At 48.9% G+C, this 23,992-nt stretch overlaps 1 protein-coding gene and 1 pseudogene across 1 annotated transcript; both read right to left on the bottom strand.

Annotated features, from left to right (window-relative positions):
- Positions 1-961: 961 nt before the first annotated feature.
- LOC106739356 (hemoglobin subunit beta-like) lies at positions 962-16,788 on the bottom strand (annotated as a pseudogene).
- A 3,929-nt stretch (positions 16,789-20,717) lies between these two features.
- On the bottom strand, positions 20,718-23,209 carry LOC102563321 (hemoglobin subunit epsilon). Its single transcript, XM_059723475.1, has 3 exons — positions 23,063-23,209; positions 22,743-22,965; positions 20,718-20,955 (listed from the first exon to the last, which is right to left on the bottom strand). The coding sequence occupies exons 1-3, from the start codon at positions 23,152-23,154 to the stop codon at positions 20,827-20,829; spliced, it is 444 nt and encodes a 147-aa protein (XP_059579458.1). The 5' UTR covers positions 23,155-23,209; the 3' UTR covers positions 20,718-20,826.
- Between the last annotated feature and the right edge of the window lie 783 nt (positions 23,210-23,992).

Genomic DNA, 23,992 nt, shown 5'->3' with positions numbered 1-23,992 from the left:
TGCCCTGATGCTAAACTTACTGAAACCTACAGCTGGCTGCAACCAAAGACTAGAAAACCCAGAGGAACCTGCAAACAGGAAGAGGAAGTGATGAACAACCTTGGAGAGTCCTGCTTCTGTGATACTGGACTGCAAATCCCAGAGAGCTCTGGGACAGCAGGAACAGGAAGCAAACAGCCCATACTGACTACAAACCAGAGAGGTATGCTGTAGTGCCGCCTAAATTTTGTCCTGAGCCACTGCAAGCATGTGGCTGCATTGAACCAAAGGTAAAAAATGTGTGGAGCCATTTTGAAGTTTAATCTCTGCAAAGTTTAATCTCTGAATATATCCATAGATTTCATGGACATTAGGGCTGGAAGGGACCTCAGAAGATCATTGAGTCCAGCCCCCTGCCCCAGGGGCAGGAAGTCAGCAGGGATCATAGGATCCCAGCAAGATAAACATCTAGATGTCTTTTGTAGGTGTTCAGAGTAGGTGCTTGAACCACCTCCAGCGGCAACCTATTCCAAACTTTGCAGGCTCGGACAGTAAAGAAGTTCTTCTTTATGTCCACCCTGAAACAGTCATGGAGGAGTTTGTGACCGTTCAATCTTGTCATCCCTTGGCGTGCTCTGGTGAACAGATGTTCCCCCAGACACTGGTAAGCACTCCTTATAAACTTATAGGTGGCCACCAGATCACCCCTGAGCCTGTGCTTTTCCAGGCTGAAGAGTCCCATAGCTCTCAGCCTCTCATCATAAGGTCTGCTTTCCTGACCTCTGATCATGTGCATGGCTCTCCTCTGCACCCTCAGGCTTTTTGACTGTCTGTACTTAGCCCAATAGAGGCACAGGATTTTATTACAGCTTGAGGTGCACAGTGTTTATTTGTTCATTGCAGCCCATCAGGAGCCATGGGGCACCCAGTGAGGTCCAGAAGAAATCAGAATCCCTTCCTCGTGTGCTTGCTTCCACCTGGTTTAGTGGTACTCATAGGCCAGACCTCCAGCCACCACCTTCACCAGCTTCTGGTAGGCAGCATGGGCCTCCACAGTGAAGTTGTGGGGTAATGGGTAACCAGGACTTGGATGAGGAAGTTTCCCAGGAGCTGGAGGGGAAGAAAGAACAGTCCTGAGCCCTCGACTGAACCCCTTTTGTGTCAGTGTGTTCAGAGGTTGGCATGGTGGACTGGGGCTCAGGGGTTATGGTGAAGTACTAAGCTAGCCAGAACCCCCCCCAAAACAAACAAACAAACAAACAAACAAACAAACAAACAAACATGTGGTTTTGTGAACCTCTGTGGCGGCCTTTGGATTAAAAAAGGTGAACAAAAGGGAGAGAATATCGTATCTTATCCCGGGACTAAGTCACTTTAAACCCCAGGTCCAGGATGTCCAGATGAGGGATTCTCAACCTTGGTAGACTCAAAAGCCCCTTATGAGACTCAAGGCCTCTCTTGGAGAATACCAGCTCTGAGCGTTCACTCATAGATTCTGTTCTACCCCGACTCCATGCCGCGCCCAGAGACTAGGGAGACGACAATCCAATTGTTCATGGGTCCTGTTACTCATTAGCCAGAGCAAGCAGGGAGCAAACACCAGCACACATTGCTCACAACAGCTTTATTCAGAATGGAGACAGCTTTGGGCCAGGCCCCAAAAAAGCAGCAAACAGGGGATCTGCACTGAACAACAGATTTTCCCGCATTGATACACTTTGGTTTATACTTATTAACATTCATTCTACCCTCGCCCCTCCTATTTTCCACCCATTTCTCCTCCTATCTCAAGCTCCTCCTCTGTTTACTGTTTGCTTCATTAGCATGGAATAGCCTGTGCATTTTATGCATTTCATATCTTTTTGCTATGAGCGCAAGTCTAAGACCTTGACTCCTGCTCTTCGGTCATTGGGCGGACTTTGACCAAAACTTGGAAGCTTCTGGAGGCTTCTTCACTAATCACCACTCACCTTTTTGCATATGTTCATCTCGGGTTCTGTTACCAATTACATGTTGTTTTTCACATTCTAGTCTGTTTTTCTGTCTCATGTTGTACCATCTTCCACATTCCTAAAATGTCACCTCATTCACAGCAGACAGACTCACACAGATTCACTTGCTGCTTTTTCCTCAGAAAATGGTTGACATGGTTAAGATAGTTCGTTAGCATAAACAAATGGCTGGCTTAGATATAATTCTGCCTTGTGGTCAGCAGCTCTGCTAAGCCACAGGTCATGCCTTTATTCAGCTGCAGATTCAATGCTTCCTGAAAATCCACATATTGTCTCCCTAACATATTCATAGATGTTAGCTGCTGGAAGGGACCTTACAAGATCATTGGGTCCACCCCCCCTGAACTTGGGCAGGAAAGACTGCTAGGGTTTAATGACACTAGCAAGATGGGCATCAAGATGCTTTTTGAAGATCACCAGGATGGGTGACTGAATCACCTCTGTGGAGAGACTGTTGTAGACCCTTGGCACTCGACTTGTAAAGAAGTTTTTCCTTATTTCCAATCCAAAGCAATCTTCAATCAGTTTGTGCCCATTGTTTCTTGTCGTCCCCTGGTGTATCTTGGTGAACAGATGCTCCCCCAGAACCCCAAGACTGTATTTTCCCAATTTTACCATGAGGACATCATGGGAGACTATGTTGAAGGCCTTTTTGAAGTCCCAGTATATGACATCAACCTCATTTCCCCTATCCAGGTGGCAAGTTACCAGATCTTAGAAGGAAATGAGGTTGGTCAGGAATGACCTGCCTTCAATGAAGCCATGTTAGCTGTCCATTAGAATACTGTTTTCTGTTAGCCTACCAATAATGGATTCATTGCTAATTTTCTCCAGGATTTTACCAGGGATTGAGGTCAAACTGTTTGACCTATAATTCCCTGGGTCTTCTCTTTCTTGAAGATAGGCATCACATCACATTGGCCCTCTTTCAGTCTTCTGGGAACTCTCCTGTGCATCACAAGTCTTCAAATAACTTTGCCATAACTCATGTGATGTTGTCCACTTCTGTTAGCACTTTCAGGTGTAGTTCATCCAGTCCTGCTGACTTGTAGATATGCAGGCTCTAGGTGTTCCCCACAAGATTTTTGCCAACTATGGGATGGTGGTCACCCCCACCTTGATCATCCTGTATCCTGTCAAGCAGGCTAACATCCTTGGACTGGTGGAATACCAAGATGAAGTATTCATTTAGGAGTTCCGATTTGTCCTGAGTGTCATCAGTCATCACATTTCATTTACTAGAGGCCCTGTGTTTCCCTTATTTTTTCCCCATTTTCCTACATATCTGAAGATGGACTTTTTGTCATCCTTGATTCTGGTTGCCAATTTGTATTTGGTTTGTGTCTTTGCTTTCCTGATTCACTCCCTACAGGTGCGGGCTATTGCTGAGTACTTCTCTTTTGTGGTAATTTCTGACTTCCATTCCTTGTAAGCTTCTCTTCTTAATTTCAGGAGGCCCATGACTTCCTTGTTGAACCAAAGGGGCCTCCCAGCCCTTTTGCTGCCTTTCTTATGACAAGAAATGGACTTCCTTTGTGCTCCTAGGATCACTTCCTGCAGGAATGAATGCTCTTCTTGTGCTCCCTTCCTCACTGGAACATGGTCCTATAGGGCCTTGCCAACCCATCTCCTAAACTTGTGGAAGTCAGATTTCCTAAAATCAAGGATTCAATCAATTGATACCCTTCCCTGTACTCTCCCCATATCTTGACTCAGAGGGTCTCAAGTCACTCTTCTTTGTTGCCAATCTCTACTTCTAGGCAGGCGTAATGCTCTTTCACATAGAAAGCAACTCCTCCACCCTTCTTCCCTATGCAACCCCTTCTATGCAGGGTGTAGCCCTCTATACCTGTGGTCTAATCATAGGTCGAGTCCTACCAGGTCTCCGCAATCCCAATGAGATCATATTGCTTGTTCATTAGGAGAAGGGCCAGTTCCTCCTGCTTGTTCTCCATGCTCCTGGCATTTGTGGACAGGCAGCTAAGCCTGTCATTGGAGGCCCTAGGCTTCCTGGTGTGCTGTGGAAAATCCTGTCCTTCAGCTGATGTTAGAATATGCTTCCTGTTGTTCCCTGGTTTACTGGTTCCATAGTTGCCATTTCTTGTGCTTGTACTAGTATTGGATGGCCTGTCCCTTGGTTATCTCAGTTAAAAGCCCTATCCAGGAGGTCCACCAATCCAGGTGAGAAAAGCTCCTTCCCTTTCAGCATGAGGTGGATGCCACCTCTTTCCAATCGGCCACAGTCCCTGAACTGTGTGCTGTGATAGAAGAAACCAAAGCCCTCGCAGTAGTGCCAGCGCCAAAGTCTTCTGTTCACTTCTTCTATGCATATATGCTTCCTGTACCCATGACCTGCACCCAGGAGGACCAAGGAGATAAATACCTGTGCCCATGACCCCTTGAGTCCAGAGCCCTGTAGTGACTCATGACCTGGCCAGGATTGTTCCTGGCTGTGTCATTTGAACCCACATGGATGACTAGTCATTTTATGACGATGGAAAAATACTAGAGCAATCCTTCAGTTGTAAAGACCTCAGGGACCACAGCAGGGCAGGATGCTTTTGGACCCTGCAGATTCCTATTTGAAATCTCTGGGTTTCTCTTGTGAATTGTGTGTAGGTGTTTTAGCATTGTTGGTTGTAGTTGTGTTGGTCTAAGGACATAAGCAGACAAGGTTCTTTGAGCAGATGTGATAGCTTTTATTAGACCAACTAAATAGTTGGTAATTTTTTTTGTTTGTTTTTTTTTTTAAGATTTTGGGCACATCGAATAGTGCCAATACTGAATGGCATCCCAGAGCACCCTTGGAAGCATCTTGTAGCACCCTGGGATAAAATCATTGTTCCAGCATCAGGGAAATCAGGGCCATGCTGCAGACAGGAGAGCATCTCATGAGCTGTGCCAGCCAACAAGACACAATGCAGGCCATGGAGGCTGGAATGATCTTTCCTTTTATACTTCATCCTGTCTCCTGCTTTGTTCCATTTTCCCATCCCTTCCTCTTTAAAGAAAATGGTCGGGGGGGGGTGGGGAATGACAAGGCTTCCCCTTCCTCCACTATGGCACCATGACAAACTGAACCCCAGTAAATGCAGGCAGGCAGTCCCAGGCTCCATCAATGTCCAGGGTTCATCCCCACACTTCTGTCCTGCAGCATCTCTGGCAATACCCACATTTCTTGCATTCTGGTCCTATAAAATCTTGCATTTCCTCTTCTACATCTGGTCCTTTCCTCTGGAAGCTCTCTGTCCCTCTCTCCTTCCCCAGCTCAGCCCTCTCCCCTTTCCAGCACGGGCTTTCACTTTGCTTTCTCCTCTGCCTGCCCTTGCTTTAACCATATCCTCCATGCTGGCTTTGCTTTACTTCTATTTTCACTTCCCATATCTCCACTCCTCCTCCTCCTCCAGCCCCTGCATGTTCCCTTCATTCTGGACCTTCCTGTGGCTTCCTCCCATGCTTGCTGTGAGTATTCCCTGTTCACACTCTGCAGGTGCTCTGGTTATCCCAAACACCCCTTCTCCTCCTACAGTTTTCCATTGCCTCTAAGTACACCAAACTGCCTGGCCATTCATCCCATGTGCCCTTTCCCATTCCCCCGTCCCCACAACTGATATGAATCTCTGCCCCAAAAGATTTTTCACATGATTTCCCTAAGCTCTTTTCCACTTCCTTGGATCCATCTCCATCCTATTCTCAAAGCATGCTGTGAGCATCACTCACCTGGCAGTTCTGGGGGTGCACATGGAGCTCCTCACAATGCAGATTGCCCAGGTTGGTATAGTGGCCCTGATACCATCCAGGTGCTTCACAGCTTCCCCAAAGGAGCTGAGCACATTCTTGCCATGTGTCTTGACTTTTGGGTTGTTGATGATGACCTGGGCATTGGAGAGGTCACCAAAGTAACTGAAATACCTCTGGGTCCAGGGTAGACAACCAGCAGCCTAGAGCGAGCGGTAAACAGAGGCATAGGCATGAGGAATGTACTGTTTCTGGTTGGCATGGGGAGACAGCAGCTTCCCCAGTAGGTGCCAACTCAGCTCATGCCCTGGCTCTGGACCTAACTGATGAGAGCATCATGACTGACCAAGTCCAATCAACCTCGCCCCAGAGGTCGGTGATGAGCCCCTTCTCATGGGCAGTGAATTGTGCCCTGTTGACAAGCACGGGGATAAGCTTGGAGCATCAGCTGCATAAGGAACTCATCGCTGCATCCAAATATCAGGGATTTTTATTCACTAGTTTCAGTTTCTATTCTCTATGGAAGTGGCCTCTGGCAGCATTTGGGTGGGATCCTAGCTGCCTGGAGGGAGATAGCATTTTTGGACATGTGCCCAGGGGCAAAAGAGGCCCTTTCCCCCATCTCTGTCACACCAACGTCTTTTGTGTCCAGCTCCTCACACAGGAAAGTCAGGTCTCTCCCAGGCTGGGCCTCCAGTGAGCTCCTGGCTTTGCCCAGTCAACCTTTGAGGCAGGTGCCAGGCCTTGGATCTCACCTTGCTGTGCCTGATGCCACCGTCACCCAGCACTGTGGGGAAATGAAGATGTGCAGTCCTTGGTTTTTGAAAGCCTTTGGGCACAACAGTGGTGGCAAGCTGAGGCCCAAACTGAGAGAGCAGGGCCTGGCCAGTCTGTAGCACCTACAGAGATGTGGACCCAGGCTGCTGAAGGGTGCTGTGGGGGATCAAGGTAAGGACTAGCAAGAGGCACTGGGCAAGGGGGCAGCAAGAAGGAGGGAGCGGGCATGGGTGCAGAGGAGGTTTTGGTTTGGGGGTCTAGTTTTGTTTCATACATTTTGGGTTCCAGCATAAGCCACGCTGAGCCTTAGCAAACCTAATCAATGGCTAAACAAAGCCTGATGGCATGTGGCAGGACAGGGTGCACTGCCTGAGGGGATTAGGGAAGCCTCCTGAGGGGGGTTAGCATTGGGTGAGGAAATCCCCTTAACTGCACAGGGGGCAGGGGTCCAGCCATTCCCTCTCTATGACCCCTGAGTAGGCTTGGGGCAAGCTGCTGCCCTTTCCCTGGTTCAGAAGCAGGACCCGGTATCAAAACGATGGCTCTGAAAAAGGAGTCAGCTAAGGATGTGTAGCTATGAGAGGCCAAAGAGATGCTTCCTCCACCCCAAACAAGACATACAAAGGAGGGGGAAGAAGATGCCTCATGAATATCTCATGAGACTTGAGGCCAGGGGAAGTGAAGTGACTCACTCCAGTCCACCTGGGGAGCTGTGTGGCAGAGCCAGGAATTGCACCCTGTTCCTTGAGTCCCAGCTTAGCACCTTTTCCACAAGGCCAGTCCAAAAAACATTAGTAACAGCATTGCCAGAAAATCAAGCAAAATGATTCTTCCCTTCTGCTTTGGCACTGGTGAGGCCACATCTGGAGTCCTGTGTCCAGTTTTGGGCACCCCACCACAGAAAGTATGTGGACAATTTGGAGAAAATCCAACAACAAAAGGGCAACAAAGATGGTTTGGGGGATGTGGGACAGGACTGGTGAGGAGAGGCTGAGGGCTGATTTAGACTGCAGAAGAGAAGACTAGGGGGGATTGAATAGCAGCCTTCAACTCTCTTCAGGGGGGCTGCAAAGAGGATGCAGCTGGGCTGGTCTCAGTGGGAGCAGATGACAGGACAAGGAGCAATGGGCTCAAGCTTCATCAAGGGAAGCTTAGGATAGATAATAGGAAAACCATCTCATGAGGATGGTGGTGAAGCACTGGAATTGGCTACCCAGAATGGCGGTGGCATCTCCATCCTTGAAGGTTTTTAGGGCCCTGATTGACAAAGCCTTGGCTGGGATGATGTAGTTGGGGCTGGTCCTGTTTCGAGCAGGGGGTTGGACTAGATGTGACCTCCTGAGGTCCCTTCCAACCCTCATTTTCTATGATTCTATGGGTGTGTCTACATGTGATGATTTAATGCTCATTAACCTAAGCTAATGTGCATTAAGGGTGCATGTCTATACATGTGTGTCCTTAATTAACATTTAAAATGGTGAATTTAGGTTATTCATGCCTAAATTTGATACCTACAAATACAGGTATCAAATTTGGGTGTGAAGAGTTAAAGTGTATTAACGCACATGTAAACACGTTAAAGCACATTAACACTGTGCATGTGGATTGACTTGGGACAAATGCATGTGTTAATGCGCTTTAACGTCTGTACATGTAGACACCTGCCCAAACCCGCTTAATGCACGTTAAATTTAGGCTCACTTAAATGAACATGTAGGCACACCCTATGATTCTAGGAAAAAAAAACAACTCATCGTGAAGGCTTCCACAACTCCCTTTTTTTGCAAAAAATGTCTGTCTGTGAGCTCAGCTATGCTCGAGTAAAGTTATAAAGGGACTATACCAATTGTAAAGGTGATGGGCACATCACGTCTGTTTTTCCTTCTCCTTGCAGAAAACTTTTGCGGGTGGAAGTCCTGGGGGTGGCAACCAGCCCACAGCCCAGTGATGAGGAGAGTATAATGAAGAAAGTGAAGAGGAGTAGAGTAAGATATTTTAAGGTTTTTAATTTTTTTTTTACATTCTGTATATATTTTATATTGTTAAGATGTATATAGTTGTTGTTAAAGCTGCAGCATTTTCAGTTTTATTTTTCCTGTATATATGTGTCATGTTTTCTTTGGGGTGGGGGGGTGGGTCGGCTGGTTTTCAGAGACTGCACCTGCCTCAGCATGGTGGGGATGCTGTATTTGGGGGGTGGTGGGGGACGTGTGATGGAGTCATGGCATTATTGGAAAGAGTTGCAAAGAGTTGCAGGGTGGACTGTTATCAGAGGGAGGGAGGTCAAATGCTTGCTAAGTGTCAGCTAGGGTGCCATGCGGCCAGCATGTCTTGTAAGAAAAAAGACTAAACAACCCCCCCCCCCCCGGGCAAGCAGACAATCTGCAAAACCTCTCCATTCATGTACCTCCCCCTGGCCTTTAGAATTTAGCAAGTCTTTAAAGACTTTAGCAAATCTTTAATGCATTATAATGCATTTCATATGCATGGTTACTGAGAGGGGTGGGGGTTAACGCAGCTCCAAAACAGTTTCTTTTTTTTTTCTGAGTTTTTTCTTTGCAGGCTGTACTGTTGTTGGAGATGCAAAGCAAACATGATTTTGTCAATGCTTGATTTGTGATGCAATGTTTTCTTTATAAAATCCTGTATGCAGCACCTTTTGGAGCCGGGTTTGCAGACTGCCCGCCCCAGCTGCAATCTGCTCCCCACCTGGAGACAGCTCATAAGATTTTGGTCAGGATTGCTTTGTCCTCCCTTGCCATTTCTCTCTTCTCAGCCTTCTCAAAGGACAGGGAGAAGGTGAGAGGGAAACAAGGAGCAGCACTCCCAAGGCAGCCCGGGGTAATCCCTTCAGCTATCTCTAGGCCTCTGCAGAATCAAGTGTATTCAAAGAAAGCATCATTGTGGGAGAACTTCTTTTCATCCAAATTCAAAACTTTGTAATACCCCCTTCTCCTACACTAGGTATTGTCATGTCCTCATCAGATGGGTCTCAACTAAGCAGCGAGCTGCTAATTAGCCAAGGCCAGAGTTTCAAAAAGCACTCTGCTCCCTATAGAGAGGCCAGAAGTGTTATGCAGCAGATGGCTATCCCTAGACATATTATTGAGGTGCCTGGAGGGGAGGCCAAATAATCTGAAATATGGGCCTTGACCAGCTTAGTGTCCAGCCTATGAAGCTACTGCACTTCTGCCCCTGGCTGGATGCAAACTGCTCCCCCACTCCCAGGTCCATGCCCTGAAATGAAGCAGGAGCAAGTACAAATCAGAATTTTTTGTTCCTCATCTTTATTTTTTTCACAATAAATTGAATTGCAATCAATTCACTTGAAAAAAATCACAATAAAGCTAAAACAATATGGACATTTTTTTATTTTCTTCTTTTACTCAACATTTTTTTACAGCACAGCCATTGCCAGCAAATGCAATACAATAGGATAAAATGCCAATTCACAATATACTCCCATGGTCCCTTGATATGGTATGGATGGATGGAGGGCTGCATGGTGGGAGGGGAGAGGGAGGGAGGCAGGAAGCCAGCCAGCCTGGTTACTGGCCCTTCCTGGTTACTGATGACGGCACAACTTTTATGGAGCCATGGCATTACTGGGTGGACTGTTATCGAATAGAGGGAGGTAAAATGCTTGGCCAGTGATAGTATGCAGCCAGCATTTTCTTGCAAGAAAGAAGACTAAACAAAGCCCTGCACAAAGCTTAGGTAGGGAGGGAGGGGCCCTTTCAGGTGGGTGCCCCCAGGCACAGTCCCCTAGGGGCCCTCTCAGTGGAGATGTATGTACCGACTCAACTGGTTGAGTTGGGCCGTGGGTGGGTGGGGGAGAGGGAGGAAGGGAGGCATCCTGCATCCACATCCTGGTTACTGAACATGTCCCAGCAGGAAGACAGCTGGGTCAAGGAGGGGGGGCAGGCATGGTCCCAAAGGGGCCCCCCTCAGGTGGGGCCCCCCCCAGGCATGGTCCCCTGGGGGCTCCCTCAGGTGGTGATGAATGGCCTGACTCCACTGGATGGCTGAGTTGGGCCATGCTACTCTCCACTGCACTGTAATTTTGGAAACTTTGCTGTCCGCAAAGCTTAGGGAGGGAGCAAGGGCCCCGCTCAGGTGTGTGTGTTTGCTGGGGGGGGGGGGGGGGGGGGGGGGGGGGGAAATGACTTTCTACTTTCTGTTATCTTTATTTATTTAAAATCTTCCTTCCTTCCTCAAGTCAGAAAAGGAACCCAAGGAGACAGAAACCTCAAGGTGACAGAGTGGTGGGTGGGTGTCAGAAGACATTTACCCCAGCCCGAATTTGCTGGGACATGGCCAGTAACCAGGAGGAGGGTGAGAAGACTATGAAATGGGCCTGCAGAACTTGTGCAAATCGAGCTGACACTCAGACCAAAGCCAGCGAAGAAAGCTCAGCTTAGCTTCCTTTGTTGCCAGCGATGATTTGAAAGTTACTAGGGTGCAATGGAGAGGTGTAAGGCAGAGATGGGCAGGCGGGGCAAAGAGCCTACTACCCGGACCATGGAGGTCTTGGCCAGCAACCAAGAAGAAAGCCTCCACATTTGTGGCCAGCAACAATCTTCTAATTACAATTCCATAATATACTCATTAGCAAACAGGGCCAGCAACCAGGGGGAGGGCTAGAATAATATGAAATGGATCTGCAAAATTTGTGCAACTCTTACCATACTCAAACTGATGCTCAGGCCAAAGCTTGTGAAGAAAACTTCCACAATTCAAGTAGTACACAGAAGAGAAGCCTCAGCAGTATTTGTGGCCAGCAACCAAGAGGAGGAAGTAAGACAAATTCAGTAAAGGTAGTATGCAAAGCAGAAGGGTATATATCTCTTCTCTACAGGAATAGAGGGACCTAGGGAGGAGCTTGAACTAGGAGGTTGGCATTTCCTCCCCCAACCCATGAGTAAAGAGGTAGGGAGAGTGCATAATCACCTGCCTTATACTCAGTATCTGCTTTCTCATCATAAGGAATCAAACTGTAATTATAAGTCTATATAACATAACTCTATATCATATATTGGCTATATATATATATATGCTGGAAGCCAAGGATGTGTTGTGGTGATAAGGCAGATCTACCTGCTTTGAAATGCTGTGATAAGGAATTGAACCATTGCAATTATTATTGACCATTAATAAATCATCATTACTATTACTACAAACTCTTATTAATATATTACCATTGGAATTAATAGTATTATTGACTACTATTATTAGTATTACCTGTTATTATATTATAAGTCAGGATGAAAGTCAACTATAATTACAACGCATAATAGTTCAGTTGTTGAGAGAATCCTGAAGGAAGTGTTGTGATCCTCTTCATCTTCTCGTTCTTCATTTCTCTTTCTGCCTCTTGTCACATTGACAGGGATCAATCAGCCTGCAGCTAGCAGTAGAAGGGAATCTAAAAACCAGAGGGAAGGGGGATAAAAAGAGCATCAGAATTTGTATTGGTGCCTCTTGTGCACCGTGCACATCTTCCTTCATGCCCATAAAAGTCCACCAGCCTCATTTACAATAAATTTGAACTAAACCATGCATCCCCCCCAACAGAGATGAACCTATCAGGGTGTGGGGCAGTGGTATACTGATGGCAGTGGATGGCGTGGCTGCCCCAGCACAGATGCAAAGGGAGCACCATTGGCAGGTGCGAAGGGGCACCACCACTCCGCACTGCTCATCCCCCCACTTCCCCCGACCATTAAAACCACCACAGAAGGCATCTTGTCTCGGGCGTGTGCAGGAGTGAGGGTGGTGGCACCCCAGGCTTCTCCCCCAGGCCCTGGAGACCCGTGGTACACCACTGGTGCAGGGTCTTAGGCAAATTACCTGCCCCCCTGCACAGAGCTGATCCTGCATACTGCGGTGGTGGGGAAGGGTTGTTGGTGAGCATCCAGATGCGAGGCCAGTGGTGGCACTGAGGAGTCATCCCATCCACTCTGCCCATCTTTGTGGGGTCCCCAAAGTGCTGTGCCTGTGGCAGCCACTTCTATTTGCACTCCACTAAGGACTACCCTGCTACCCTCAGGGCACAGACAAGTGTCAGGTGTCACTTACCAAAGGTGGCATGTAGCACATCACCATGTCCTCTTTTGAATTGCACATCACAGAGGTGTGGGCATCAAATAGCACTCAAAGCTTCCCTGTACCCCACTTGATCAGCCTGCAGTCTCCTTGAACCCTGGATTCGCATTGCTGTCCCCCAAGGGTCAAATCTCATGACTGGGATGAGTCCTTCTCTACCCCCACTGCACTGTCGTTCCTCACCCACCCCCAACCTCCCTCATTGATACACCGAATGTGCACCCTGACCTCTGCTCCCCAATTTATAGTGCTTGAGCAGGGCAACACCTCCCCCCCCCACCAGCCTTGTTTTGGTGTGGGGAAAAAAACACTCTGGTGCCTGGCTGGAAAAGAGTGCAAAAAGAAGGAGGAAAAGTTTGCAAAGTTTACAAAGTCCCTGTGTTTGTGTGCAAGCAAAACAGGTCTTAAACACCATGTCACCCCCACCCCCCGTGCTTTCCACTCTGGCTACTGAGGACTCCACCAAAACCTTGAGCGAGGTTTCATGGGACCATCTCTGCTTGCTGCGAAAATCTCTGCAGTGCTCTGTGAGCGGGGCACTGTTCTGGGTGACCATGGGTCACGGTGGCTGATAAACAAAGAAAAAAAACAATGGTTGCCTTCCCCCCAAGAGGAGGAAAGTATACACCCTCACCCCCCTCATGCAGTGCACAAAATGCCCGCAGGCACGGAAACAGACCCTGCAACAGTGGGGCACCACTCGTACTGCCCCAAATTTATGAGTACTTGCTTTGGAAACATGTCCATGGCTGCCTGTGTTAGCTGCAAAAAAGTAATTAAAACAAATAATTAGTTTGGCATCTGTTACACTACAAGCTATTGAACCCATTATGCACCACCACCACCAAAAGGACATGGTGACCCACCTACAGCTACACATTAATTTCTCCTCCTCCCCACTCTGACCCCCCAAACCCAACCAGCATGAACCCAGGCATTGCCTGGCAGTGGCAAGAGGCACATTACAAGAGACTTATCAGGTCCAGCGTGGTCTTGGGTCTCAGTAACAGTAGATGATGTATCAGCCACATGAGTTTCTTCCTGACCCTCCACCTCCTCTGCTTCATCATCTGTGATAGTCCGTGGAATGGAGGGGCTAAGTGGCACTAAGAGTAAGGTGACCGATGGTTCTTCCTGCCACTCATCAGGGAGCAGGGAGCAGTCTCCGTATAGCTGGACTCGCTCATGGTTTCACCCTCAGGAGGGGCTGCTGCCGCCTTCTCCTCCTCCTCCTGCCCAACCCCAGTGCTGAAAGTCTCTCTACCCGGATTGTCACCCTCATCCTTGGAGAGAACGATGGCCAGCCTGTTATAGAAGGGGGCAATTGTGCAACCTGCCCCAGAATGAGAGCTCGCATGTTTGCCTCTGTAAAATGCTGATCTCAGGGACTTGAGCTTGCACTGGACCTGGGTCCAGTCACGATTGTGCCCTTATGCCTGCATGCCTTTTGCCATCTCAACATAAACAGGCTTATTCCTCCTACTTTCAAGCCTGTCTATGATCCTTTGCTCCAACCAAATGTCAATTAAGTCCTCCAGTTTTTTCCTGTTTTCAGTTGGGTCCACAGGCAATGGAGGTATCAGCCTCCTGGGCCATCAACTCCATACTTCTGGCCTTGACTTCCTGAGACATGGCAAAGCAGTTCATGGTCAACAGCACAAGCAATTTGTGAAAGGGGGCTGGCAATTTTTTTTGGGGGGGGATGCCTTTATATTCAAGCTGTGCCTGCAGGAGTGTCTGGGATAATTCCCAAGGATTTTGAAGTCACTACCTGTAAGTTTCAAAACACCCAAAGGTGATGAAGTACCCAGTTAACAAAAAAGACCTGGGGATGGGGTAAATAAGGCCATTGTACTTTGGGATGGCTGCTCAATGGCCTGAGATGTTGCAAACATTGATACCTACCTGCCTGCTTGTGAAAAATAATTTTATTACAGAAGCACAGCCTGTTTTCCCTAAAATGGCAAACGTTTTGAGTAGCCTACATTACCAGGAGAGGAGTAGGCAAAACATTTTTTTGTTTGCAAGCCTGATTACAGCAGACCACCAATGGCTGCTAAGCTCAGGATGAAAGGATATGCAAAAGTCCCAGGGTGCTGGGGTGAAGTGTTGAAAAAGCAGCTACACCAAGCTCCAGATCACACAACAACCTACAGTCCCTGCCTCTCCGCTTGATGCAGACGAGTGAAAAGCTGCTAGTGATGAAGAGGGGGAAAATGGAGAATTAGGATGAAATATGCAATGATGTAGAACAATGCAGTGAAGAGTCCTCCAACATGGAGAATATGAAGGACATGGGTGAGGAGGAAGAGGAGGAGCTGGCAGTACTGCTTCTGCAAATGCAGTTTACCTGGGGATTACTGCTGCAATGCTTGAGAAGAATAGGAACTGTGCTACAGTGTTCAGTGGCAAGTTGTGTTCCTGCTTTAACAGCATTGATGACAATAAGAAGAGTAAGATATAGGTACCCAGAGGACTTGGAATACATAGAAGAAAGAGAAGAAGTGGGATCCGACAGGGCTCTGTTGAAAAACCTGAGGAGGACCAGTATCTGCACGGTGCGGGCCCACCCGAGCAGCTCGGATGGGTGGCAGCAAATCGTGCTGACTACTTGGAACAACCAGCAGTGGTTGGAGATACTTCTGAATGAAAAGGGAGATGTCCTACCATAACATCTCAATGCTGAGGCCACACATCACAAGGCAGGATGCTAACATGTGTCGGGCCATCCCACCAAACAAGGGTTGCAATGGCCATCATGAAACTGGCCAGTCCATCCAGCCTCCACTACTTCGTGAACCAGTTCGGTGTGGCTGCCTGCACGGTCGGGCTGGCAACTCGTGAGGTATGCCTGCTGCTTAAGGAGATGTCTGCAAACAAAATTAAGCACCTAGCGAATCTGCAGCAAGTCATAGATGGCTTTAATGAGAAGGGGTTCCTGAACTGTGGGGAGGGTTTAGACAGCACTCCCACCCCAGTGCTGTGCCCTGAGAAGCATGACAGGCAGGGGCAAGACAACAGAGACATGGGGCAGCAGCAGCAGCACAGGGACCGAGGAGATATCCTCAAGGAGAGGCTGGTTGGGCGGCCCTTGTGCGAGATTGTCTTGTAGGATACATTGCTGACAACAGCACCTAGGAGTGCTTTGTTCTTTCTCTTGGTTACGTTAAAATAAATTCATTTACACTTTAAATCTGTGTCTGTCTACAGGGGCGTGCGGTGTTGCGGATGGGGGGCAGAAGGGAGGACGGTTAGGGGAAGGGGGAGGAAATCTGGACCGGGCTAGGGGGTTGCTGCTTCCAGACTGGGAGTGGTTTGGGGGTGGGGGGCATTACGCATCATCACCCACATTTGAATGAGCCCCCCATCCCCACCCCTATGTGGGTGAGAAGGTTAACTATAGGTCTTGGTGGGCTAGGCAGGTAGGAGGGAGGGGGAAATAAGCCAAACAGCAACCCACGTTTTCAAAAACATTCAAAAAACATTCATAAAACAATTCACAATGCACCTCCAAAAGCCATATGTGGCATGACACAAACAGATTAATGGTGTACCTGGGCATGAAATGGGAGGGCCCCTATTGGAAACTGTACAAAGATCCATGGGCTCAGGAATGCTGGGAAATGTAGTCCAAAAAACAGGACCCCCCCCAAAAAACAGGAGAGCTCCCCACCACCAACACTGATGACAGCAATCGCCAGTCAACCATGTGACAACAAACACCCACCCACCCACCTGCTACTCTAAACCCTGAATATTTTAAGATATCCTAGCAGTTATCATAGCAGATACAGCAAATGAAAGACATGCATTTGTAACATGGTGGGATGGGAAGGGAAAGGAATGGGAGGGAGGATTTATGTGGCTGGTCTTTGGGATTGGGATGGGGTCTTTGGGATCACGTACTGATGGAGAAACACCAGACTGACTGAGCATAGGTGGGTGCAAGTGACAAGGATTTGGGGGTGACCATGACCGTGCCCAGGGGAGATTCCCAGTGAGAGTCTGGGGGCGGGGACCGGGAAGCCCGGGTGGTTCACATGCGCCTCCTGTTGTAATACATTAGAAAAACATTACAGGGTATAAATTGACCCCCCCCCCCAACCGAAATCTGCAGGGAATGACACGTGAGGCTAAACTCACTTGAAAGCACCGTTTGTGCAAACACAAACGCCATGTCGCGCAAAAAAAATGCACCGCACCAAAAACAAAGCCATGTTAAAATTTTCAGGTGCTCTACATTAACACCCATGTCATCTACACACACCCATAGTTTCTCTCGGGTTTGTGAACTCCTGTCCTGGCAACATGACTCCCCTTTACCTGCCGGTACAGCAGTTGCACTTTTTTGTGCATGTGTGCAAACACACACATGTTCACACACACACATGGCCCTAGGACATGCACTGTATAGGCTCTCCTCTGCAGATCCTGGACATTTCAACCTCTTACCTATCCCAGGGGACACAGCAGCAGATAAAAGGTGTTGTAAAGGTGATGGGAACATCATGTCTGTGAATGGTAGAGGTCACTTTAAGAATAAAATCAGCCCATGACCTCTCCCAGAGAGGCATGAGTCAGGGTCTGCCTGCAGTACTGCCAGCTCTCTCGATTCAATCATAAATCTCACAGTGCCTGGTGTCTTCCAAACTCCAGCTCCTGGAGTCATTTGATTATAGGAAAAATTCTGGCCTAGTTGTCTCACATTATAACCCTGGAGATGCCCTGCTCACCCAAAGCATCCTGGAGACCTCAGGTCCACCATATCATCTGGTGTTCAATACCTGCCCTGCTCCATGCCTCAATTTCCCCATGGGATTCAGCCTGCAGACACATATGACATAGGACTAGCATTATGCATGTGGCCAGGCCCATTCTCAGCATGCACACGCATGATATTTAATTGTTTCCTAGGATTTTTAGCCTAGATTATCTCATCGGTTCCTTCTAATGAACCTTGGAAATTGCAGTGGTAGGGTTTTCCAGGCCCATAGGGTTTGGCTTTTTCCCAGGTTTGCTGCCTGTTGAACTGACAAGTCTTGAACCACTACCAACTGGCTAATCAGACTGGCTAGCAAAGGGGAAAGTATGCAGGCATTACATATTTGATGTGTGCATCTTTTATACCTTCCTTATACATTGAATGTCTATAGAAACCAATCAGAAACTCATGGCCACATAAAAAAAAAACAACCTCATCACCAGCAACCATACAGGTCTCCCTGCAGCCGTGTCCTTTTTGACTATTTGAGTATGTGCTCCATGAGTTATTCCCTTACCACTGAACCTGCCTTTAAACCTCTCTGCCTGGAAGACATGATACTTGACCTTTCATTTTCCAGGCATGATCTGCAAGGGCCTTGAATATCCCTGCTGCTTATATTTTTTGGTAGCCCATCTGAGCCTTGTTACCTTGCAGGAAAAGGCAGAAGGGGGGAACTTGATCAGAGACTGAGACTTCCTTAAAATAAGGAGAGAGGGGTGAAGGGTAAGGGAGGCCTGAAGCTCACAGCTTGCTGAGATAAGGTTTTGATGCAGCGTTAGCAAGACAGTGTCAGGAATACAAGGGATCTGGTCTATCTGACAGTAGCTTAGAAACACAGAGAAGTTGGACAGGTAGGGATCTCAGGCCTTCACGTACAGTCCAGGCTGGTCATCCCTGTCTAAACTCTCCCAATCAAGTGTCTGTCCGACCGACTCTTCAAAATGCTTAAAGATGGAGATGTCCCCCAAATTCCCACCCCTCTAGGCAGTCTGGTGCAATTCATCACCACCATCATAGGTGGACCTAACCTTCCCTTGGTGCAATTTCAAACCATTGCTCTTTTGTCCTGTCTCCTGCAACTATGCAGAAAAGTTTATGTGACCCCTCCATCAGGTATTTGCAGCCTGTTAGCAAATGCTCCTTTAGCTTTTTGCTCTCCAGATGAAATAGTCCCAGCTCTTCCAAATTCCCTTGCTTTGGGTGTGTTGCTGGTCAAGAAGGCAAGAGATCAAGGCGCTGTGCTTGTCATGGCAGGGACTTGATTAGGGGAGAGATACTTAGATGAACCCAGCAGATGAACTGCAACCTACACCACAGAGGAAGGTACAAAACCTCCAAAATCTCTGTGAGTCAAGCTCCTTCAAGCCCCTAAATGCAGAGATTGGTTTGACAGGGAGCATCTCTGAGATCTCAAGGGAAAGCAAATCATCCCCTGTCACAGTTTCCCAGCAGGTTTCTCCTGGGAGTCCCCCAGCCCCACAGCCTCTGAGTAACCCCTGAAGCCAGAGCAGGCAAAGCATCTAGAGAGGGTAAACCTGGCTTTTTGGACTCTGAGACCCAACCTTCGAGTTCCTGCACCTCCCCGGTCATCTGTGGCCCCCTCCGAGAGCTGCTTTCTAGTTCAGCTCCTGCAGAGAGGCATTGCCTTTTCAAGGGGACAGAGAGCACCTGGAGTCCTATGCAGTGAAGCTTGCAGCACATCAGCATCATCAGCATTAATTAATGAATGCCTAGGCCAGCTCCCAAACTAACAGTCCTGGCTGTTTTTAACTCTTGAGACTTATCCTGCATTTGTTTCCCACCTTGGGTCACTGGGGGAATCTCCTCTTCAAGGCAGTCCTTTGCTCTGGGGTGGCTTTGATGGCCCCCCTGGGCACTAGAAACAGCAGGACATGGCCAGGTGACGGGGCCTAAATCTAGTGGTGCTGTGGTGGGTTTTCATAAACAAATTGGGCCACTTGGTAAAAAATCACTTAGTAAAAGCCCCACCTTCAATGCCAGGTCCAATTCAAGGTGTTCTTTATTGGTGTATGAGAAAGTCAGGGGAGCAGAGCCATGCAACATTATCACAGTGGTGTGTGTGGAGGGGTGGGGGGAACCCATTTAACTTAGAAACATTACAGAACAGGAATATAGTCCATCACAACCACCCACACATACAGGATACACCTAGTCTGTCATGACCAGGGGGTAATTTTTCCTTCCTGACCCCTGCAGCTGACCAGTGAAAGCCCTGAAGCATGAGTGCTGCTTGCAGTCATGGTATGGCTATGATGTGTGGCGGGGCTGGTACCCAAAGAGGCAGAGCAAAGGGATGCACTTCACAGGCTTTGACTGCTTAAATCTCGATAGGCTTGGTCCCCCACATCCTGTGCTGCCCCAGTCCAAGGCTCTCTGTGCACTGGAGAGCTTGCTCGTACCATTGCTTGGTGGCTGGGGCACTGGCTGGGCATGGGGCAGGTGGGTTGAGGTCCCTGCTCTGCCTGACTCAGAGCAGAGTTTAGTCCTGGACTGTGCAGGGCTGGACCCTCCCTTCCACAGCTCCGTACCCTAACCCTAACTCCAGGGCCGGGGGTAGGGGTTGCACATAGGAATGCAGGGTGCAACCTCCAAATTAGGACTCCCCAGGCTAATGACTGCTGGAAGCTGTTGAGGGAGAGGGGCAGGGGATGGGTGAGCCTGGGCAGGCCCTGTTTAAACACTCTTCCCCTCTGGCACTTTGAGGGACCGGAGACTGGGCTGGATGGAGCTCTGTTGTTCTTATGCATGCCCTTTTCTCTCTCTCTCTCACTCTCAGAGTGACCCAAAAAAGCCAATGTCCAATACCCCTGGAGTTATTTTGAAAAGGGCATTGCCATGAAATGCAAGTTAATCAAAACCCTTCCAGCCATCTCTATGTCTAAGGGTCCCCCCAGCTGAGAGGCCATGATTTTTTGGCACATTTCTTGTAGGTCTGAGGTGCAGAGGGTGATAATCCCTAGCAAGAGAAAGACTTGCTGTTGTTCTGTCATCTGCCGTTGTTCTGTCATCTGCCACCAGCTCCATCCTCTTTGCAATCACCCTGCAGAGAGTTGAAGGCTCTTCAATTCAGTCTTCTCTTCTGCACTGTATCCCTCTCTGCAGCATGTCACTGCCTGCGAGGGCTGTGCTGGGAAAGGCCTGGTGCTGGCTATTGAGGACAATGCTATTTAGCATGCAGGGAACCCTGAAAACTCAGGAATGCAAGCCAGCAAATCCTGTCCTATTAATGACACATCTAAGCTCCCTGATCAGGCCTCCCCCAGAAGTCCAGACCCTCCCGCCCCTTCCCACTCCCAGCAGAGACACAAGGACATGTGCACTTCAGTGCATGGTTTTTATTAGACTGTTACAGCCCATAAGTACCCAGAAGGCATCTCCAGGCCTGTAGCAGACCTGGAAGGAAGCAGGATCTCTTCATCACCCGCTGCCTTAGTGGTACTTGCGAGCCAGTGCATGAGCCACCACCCCTACCAGCTTCTGCCAAGCGGCATGGCAAGTGGGGGTGAAATCCCTGGCAAAGTGAGCTGCCAATATGATGATGAGGATATCTCCCAGGAGCTGGATGGGGGAAGAAAAGAGACGCATCAGGGAATCAGCACTGCTTTTTTGTGTCCAAGTGCTGCCAGTCTGGGCTGCTAGCATTCACTATTAACTGCTAGGCGATGGAAGCTGGTGCCTCTCTGAATGAGTTAGTCTCCCATATGCCCCCCTAACTCCCTCTTTCTGCTACTGCTAAGATACTGTCTTGAGGAGAGTCAAATAGAGAGGTAGTCAGAAGCCCAGCCCTCTTGACAGACAGATAGTTTGGTGTTTAGGAGACCTTTCAGAGCTGAATTTTCACTGCCAGGAAAGATACTCTATTGCCGAGAGTGCCAGAGCTGTCTCACTACCACATATGGGTTATGTTCTTTTAGCCATTTCTGCTTCTGAGTCCGTCCTTTTCTTTCTTTGCTTCAGTCCCCGACACCCTTCCCTTCATTGCTGCAGAGTGAAGTTCACCAGTCGCCCCACCCTGGGCAATGGGCCAGGACAACACAAGGCCTGGGGCTGATATGAGACCTGTAGGCCAACGAGAAGCCTGAAGGGTGACATGAGTAGCATGGTCATCATAGAGGACATTCCAGTTTTCTGCTACTCTGTCCTCTGTTGATACAAAACTGGACACCTTTATGTCCTCTATTTTTCTCTTGAAGAGAAAAATAGAGGACATAAAGATGTCCAGTTTTGTACTAAGAGAGGATAGAGGACAACCGGACTATCCTCTATGATGACCACCCTAGACATGAGGCCTGTAGACCAAGACAAGACCTGTAGGGTGACACAAGGCCTGTAGACCAACATGAGGCCTGGAGGCCAACACGGGGCTTGTAGGCCAAGTCAAGGCCTGTACAATGATACAAGACCTGAAGACCCAACAAGGCCCATAAGCCAAGACGAGGCCTGTAGGATGACACAAGACCTGTAGACCAAACAAGGCCCATAGGTCAAGACGAGGCCTGTAGGATGACAGAAGGCCTGTAGGCCAAACAAGGCCTGTAGGCCAACACAAGGCCTGTAGGCCAACACGGGGTCTGTAGGCCAAGATGAGGCCAATAGGTCACCTCAGGCCTAAGTGTTGGGTGTGAATCTGGCCTATGTGGGGCCTGGGCTTATGTGGCTCTTCTCCTTTTGTTCTCAGGCTGCTGTCTGCTCCTTAGGGCTGGGCACAGGCCTCTCACCCACCACCCTCAAACTTCCCCTCTTCTTCTCGCCTCCTTTTCACCTCTGTTCATCCATTCCTTCCACCACTTTTTTCCCACCTTTCACTCTACCCCCACTCATCATACAGTCTCCATGTGCCTCTCCTCAGCCCTCTAATCCCCCCTCCTTGATGTCTTACAGGGCTCTCTCCCACCAATCTCCTCTACCCCTCATACTCCTCCTGACTCTGGATCCCTGTGGCACATGGCCCGGCTAGGTCCTCCCCATCCACAACCCCAGCACTGCCTCTGGTCCGTACACTCTTCACCCCCATGCCAGTGCCCTCAACTTTATCTCACACAGGCATGTACTTGGCATCACTTGGTTGAGCACATGCACAATGGCCATTTAAGCCTTCTGGTTTAGGCTGGAAAAAAGGAGATCTAAAGGGAGGGGCATAACCATCCCATCCCAGGCATCAGCCACGTGGCCCTGAACCTCACTTAATATCACTTGGTACCGTTGTACTGATTTCAACACAGCAAAGGATCTCACCCCATGTGAATGCAAACACTTGTATAAGCTCCTGTATAACCCAGAGAGGGTGGTAGGGGCCTATTTAGGGGACTGAAGAGGGCCAGGGAGAAGCTGGAAATCTCACTCACCCGGAAGTTTTCAGGGTCCACGTGCAGCTTGTCACAGTGCAGCTCGCTCAGCTTGGCAAACGTGCCCTTGATGTTGTCCAGGTTCTTCACGGCGTCCCCGAAGGAGGTGAGCACCTTCTTGCCGTGGGCACGCACCTTTGGGTTGCCAGTGATAGCGGTGGGGCTGGAGAGGTTCCCGAAGTTGGAGAAGAACCTCTGGGTCCAGGGGTAGACGATGAGCAGCCTAGAGAGAGGGAGACACAAGCAGAGCCACGGTGGACACGTCTGTGTGCAGAAAGCCTCTGGTGAGGGCTGAGCAGAGGTCCCTGGGACCAGCCTACCTGGCCAGGGCTTCCCCACCGCATTCCTCCACGTTGACCTTGCCCCACACGCTGGTGATGAGCTGCTTCTCTTCAGCTGACCACTGCACCATGGTGGCAAAAGATAGCTTGCTTGCAGCTGCAGTGATGTTGGGAAGCAGAAACTGAGCTGCAGACCCCCCGAGGTCACTTTTATCCTCTGGCCACAGCCCTCTCCCACTCCCGGCTGACACGGTCATTGGTCAGGCCTGGGTGGGGTCCGCGCTGACGGAGGAGAGGTCAGTAGGCAGTGTGTGCTGGGGTGTGGTCTTTGCACTTGGGGGTCTCAGGACCAGCCCAACAGATGTGCTAAACTTAGGCTTGAATATTGACTCCCTTCCCCCTTCCCCTGCTGTGTGTGCATGCACACATCCATGAGATCTCGCACACACACTGCTGCCTCCAAGAGATATCAGCCCCATTGTATAGTGGCTCCTTACGAGGTCCCTGACCCTTGGCTTCCCTTTCTGATGGTCAAGTCTCCAGCTGAGGATTTACTTGCAGCTGTGAGACACTTCAGCACATCCAAATATGCATTTAAGCAATCCAGTTTAGGGTACAAATTGAATTTTTGCCTGCATTTTGTTTTTGAGGCAGTGTCTGTGAAGGAATCATGCAGACTCAGCAGCTCTGATTTCATCTGTAGTGTGAAGGATTCATCGCAGTCCCAAGTGAAAGCAAGAATGTGCCTGCGGGTTCATGACAAACTGCAGGCTAGATATTTTCCTCACTGAAATGGCAAAGTGTGTGGTTGCAAGGACATGTGGTTTTAAGGGGAATAAAGTGCTTTCTTACCAGCAAGGATCTGGCTAACCACACTGATCTCACCACCAATCACTGTTAAACAAGTCACCAGGGAAATGGCTTCTGGAAAACGGTTTGCTTAAGTGCAGGGTAAATAATGCACAAACC

This window comes from Alligator mississippiensis, chromosome 1 (genome assembly GCF_030867095.1).
Source record: "Alligator mississippiensis isolate rAllMis1 chromosome 1, rAllMis1, whole genome shotgun sequence".
NCBI lineage: Eukaryota > Metazoa > Chordata > Crocodylia > Alligatoridae > Alligator > Alligator mississippiensis.
Note: the sequence above shows the minus strand (reverse complement) of the source record. Positions and strands in the feature narration are given on the sequence as shown.

Bases quoted from the DNA above. Each gene is read 5' to 3' on its own strand.
- LOC102563321 (XM_059723475.1), bottom strand. From the start codon at position 23,154: ATGGTGCAGTGGTCAGCTGAAGAGAAGCAGCTCATCACCAGCGTGTGG. The intron at 22,966-23,062 runs GTAGGCTGGTCC...CCCTCTCTCTAG, and splicing joins GGTGGGGAAGCCCTGGCCAG to GCTGCTCATCGTCTACCCCT. The intron at 20,956-22,742 runs GTGAGTGAGATT...TCCCCCATCCAG, and splicing joins TGGACCCTGAAAACTTCCGG to CTCCTGGGAGATATCCTCAT.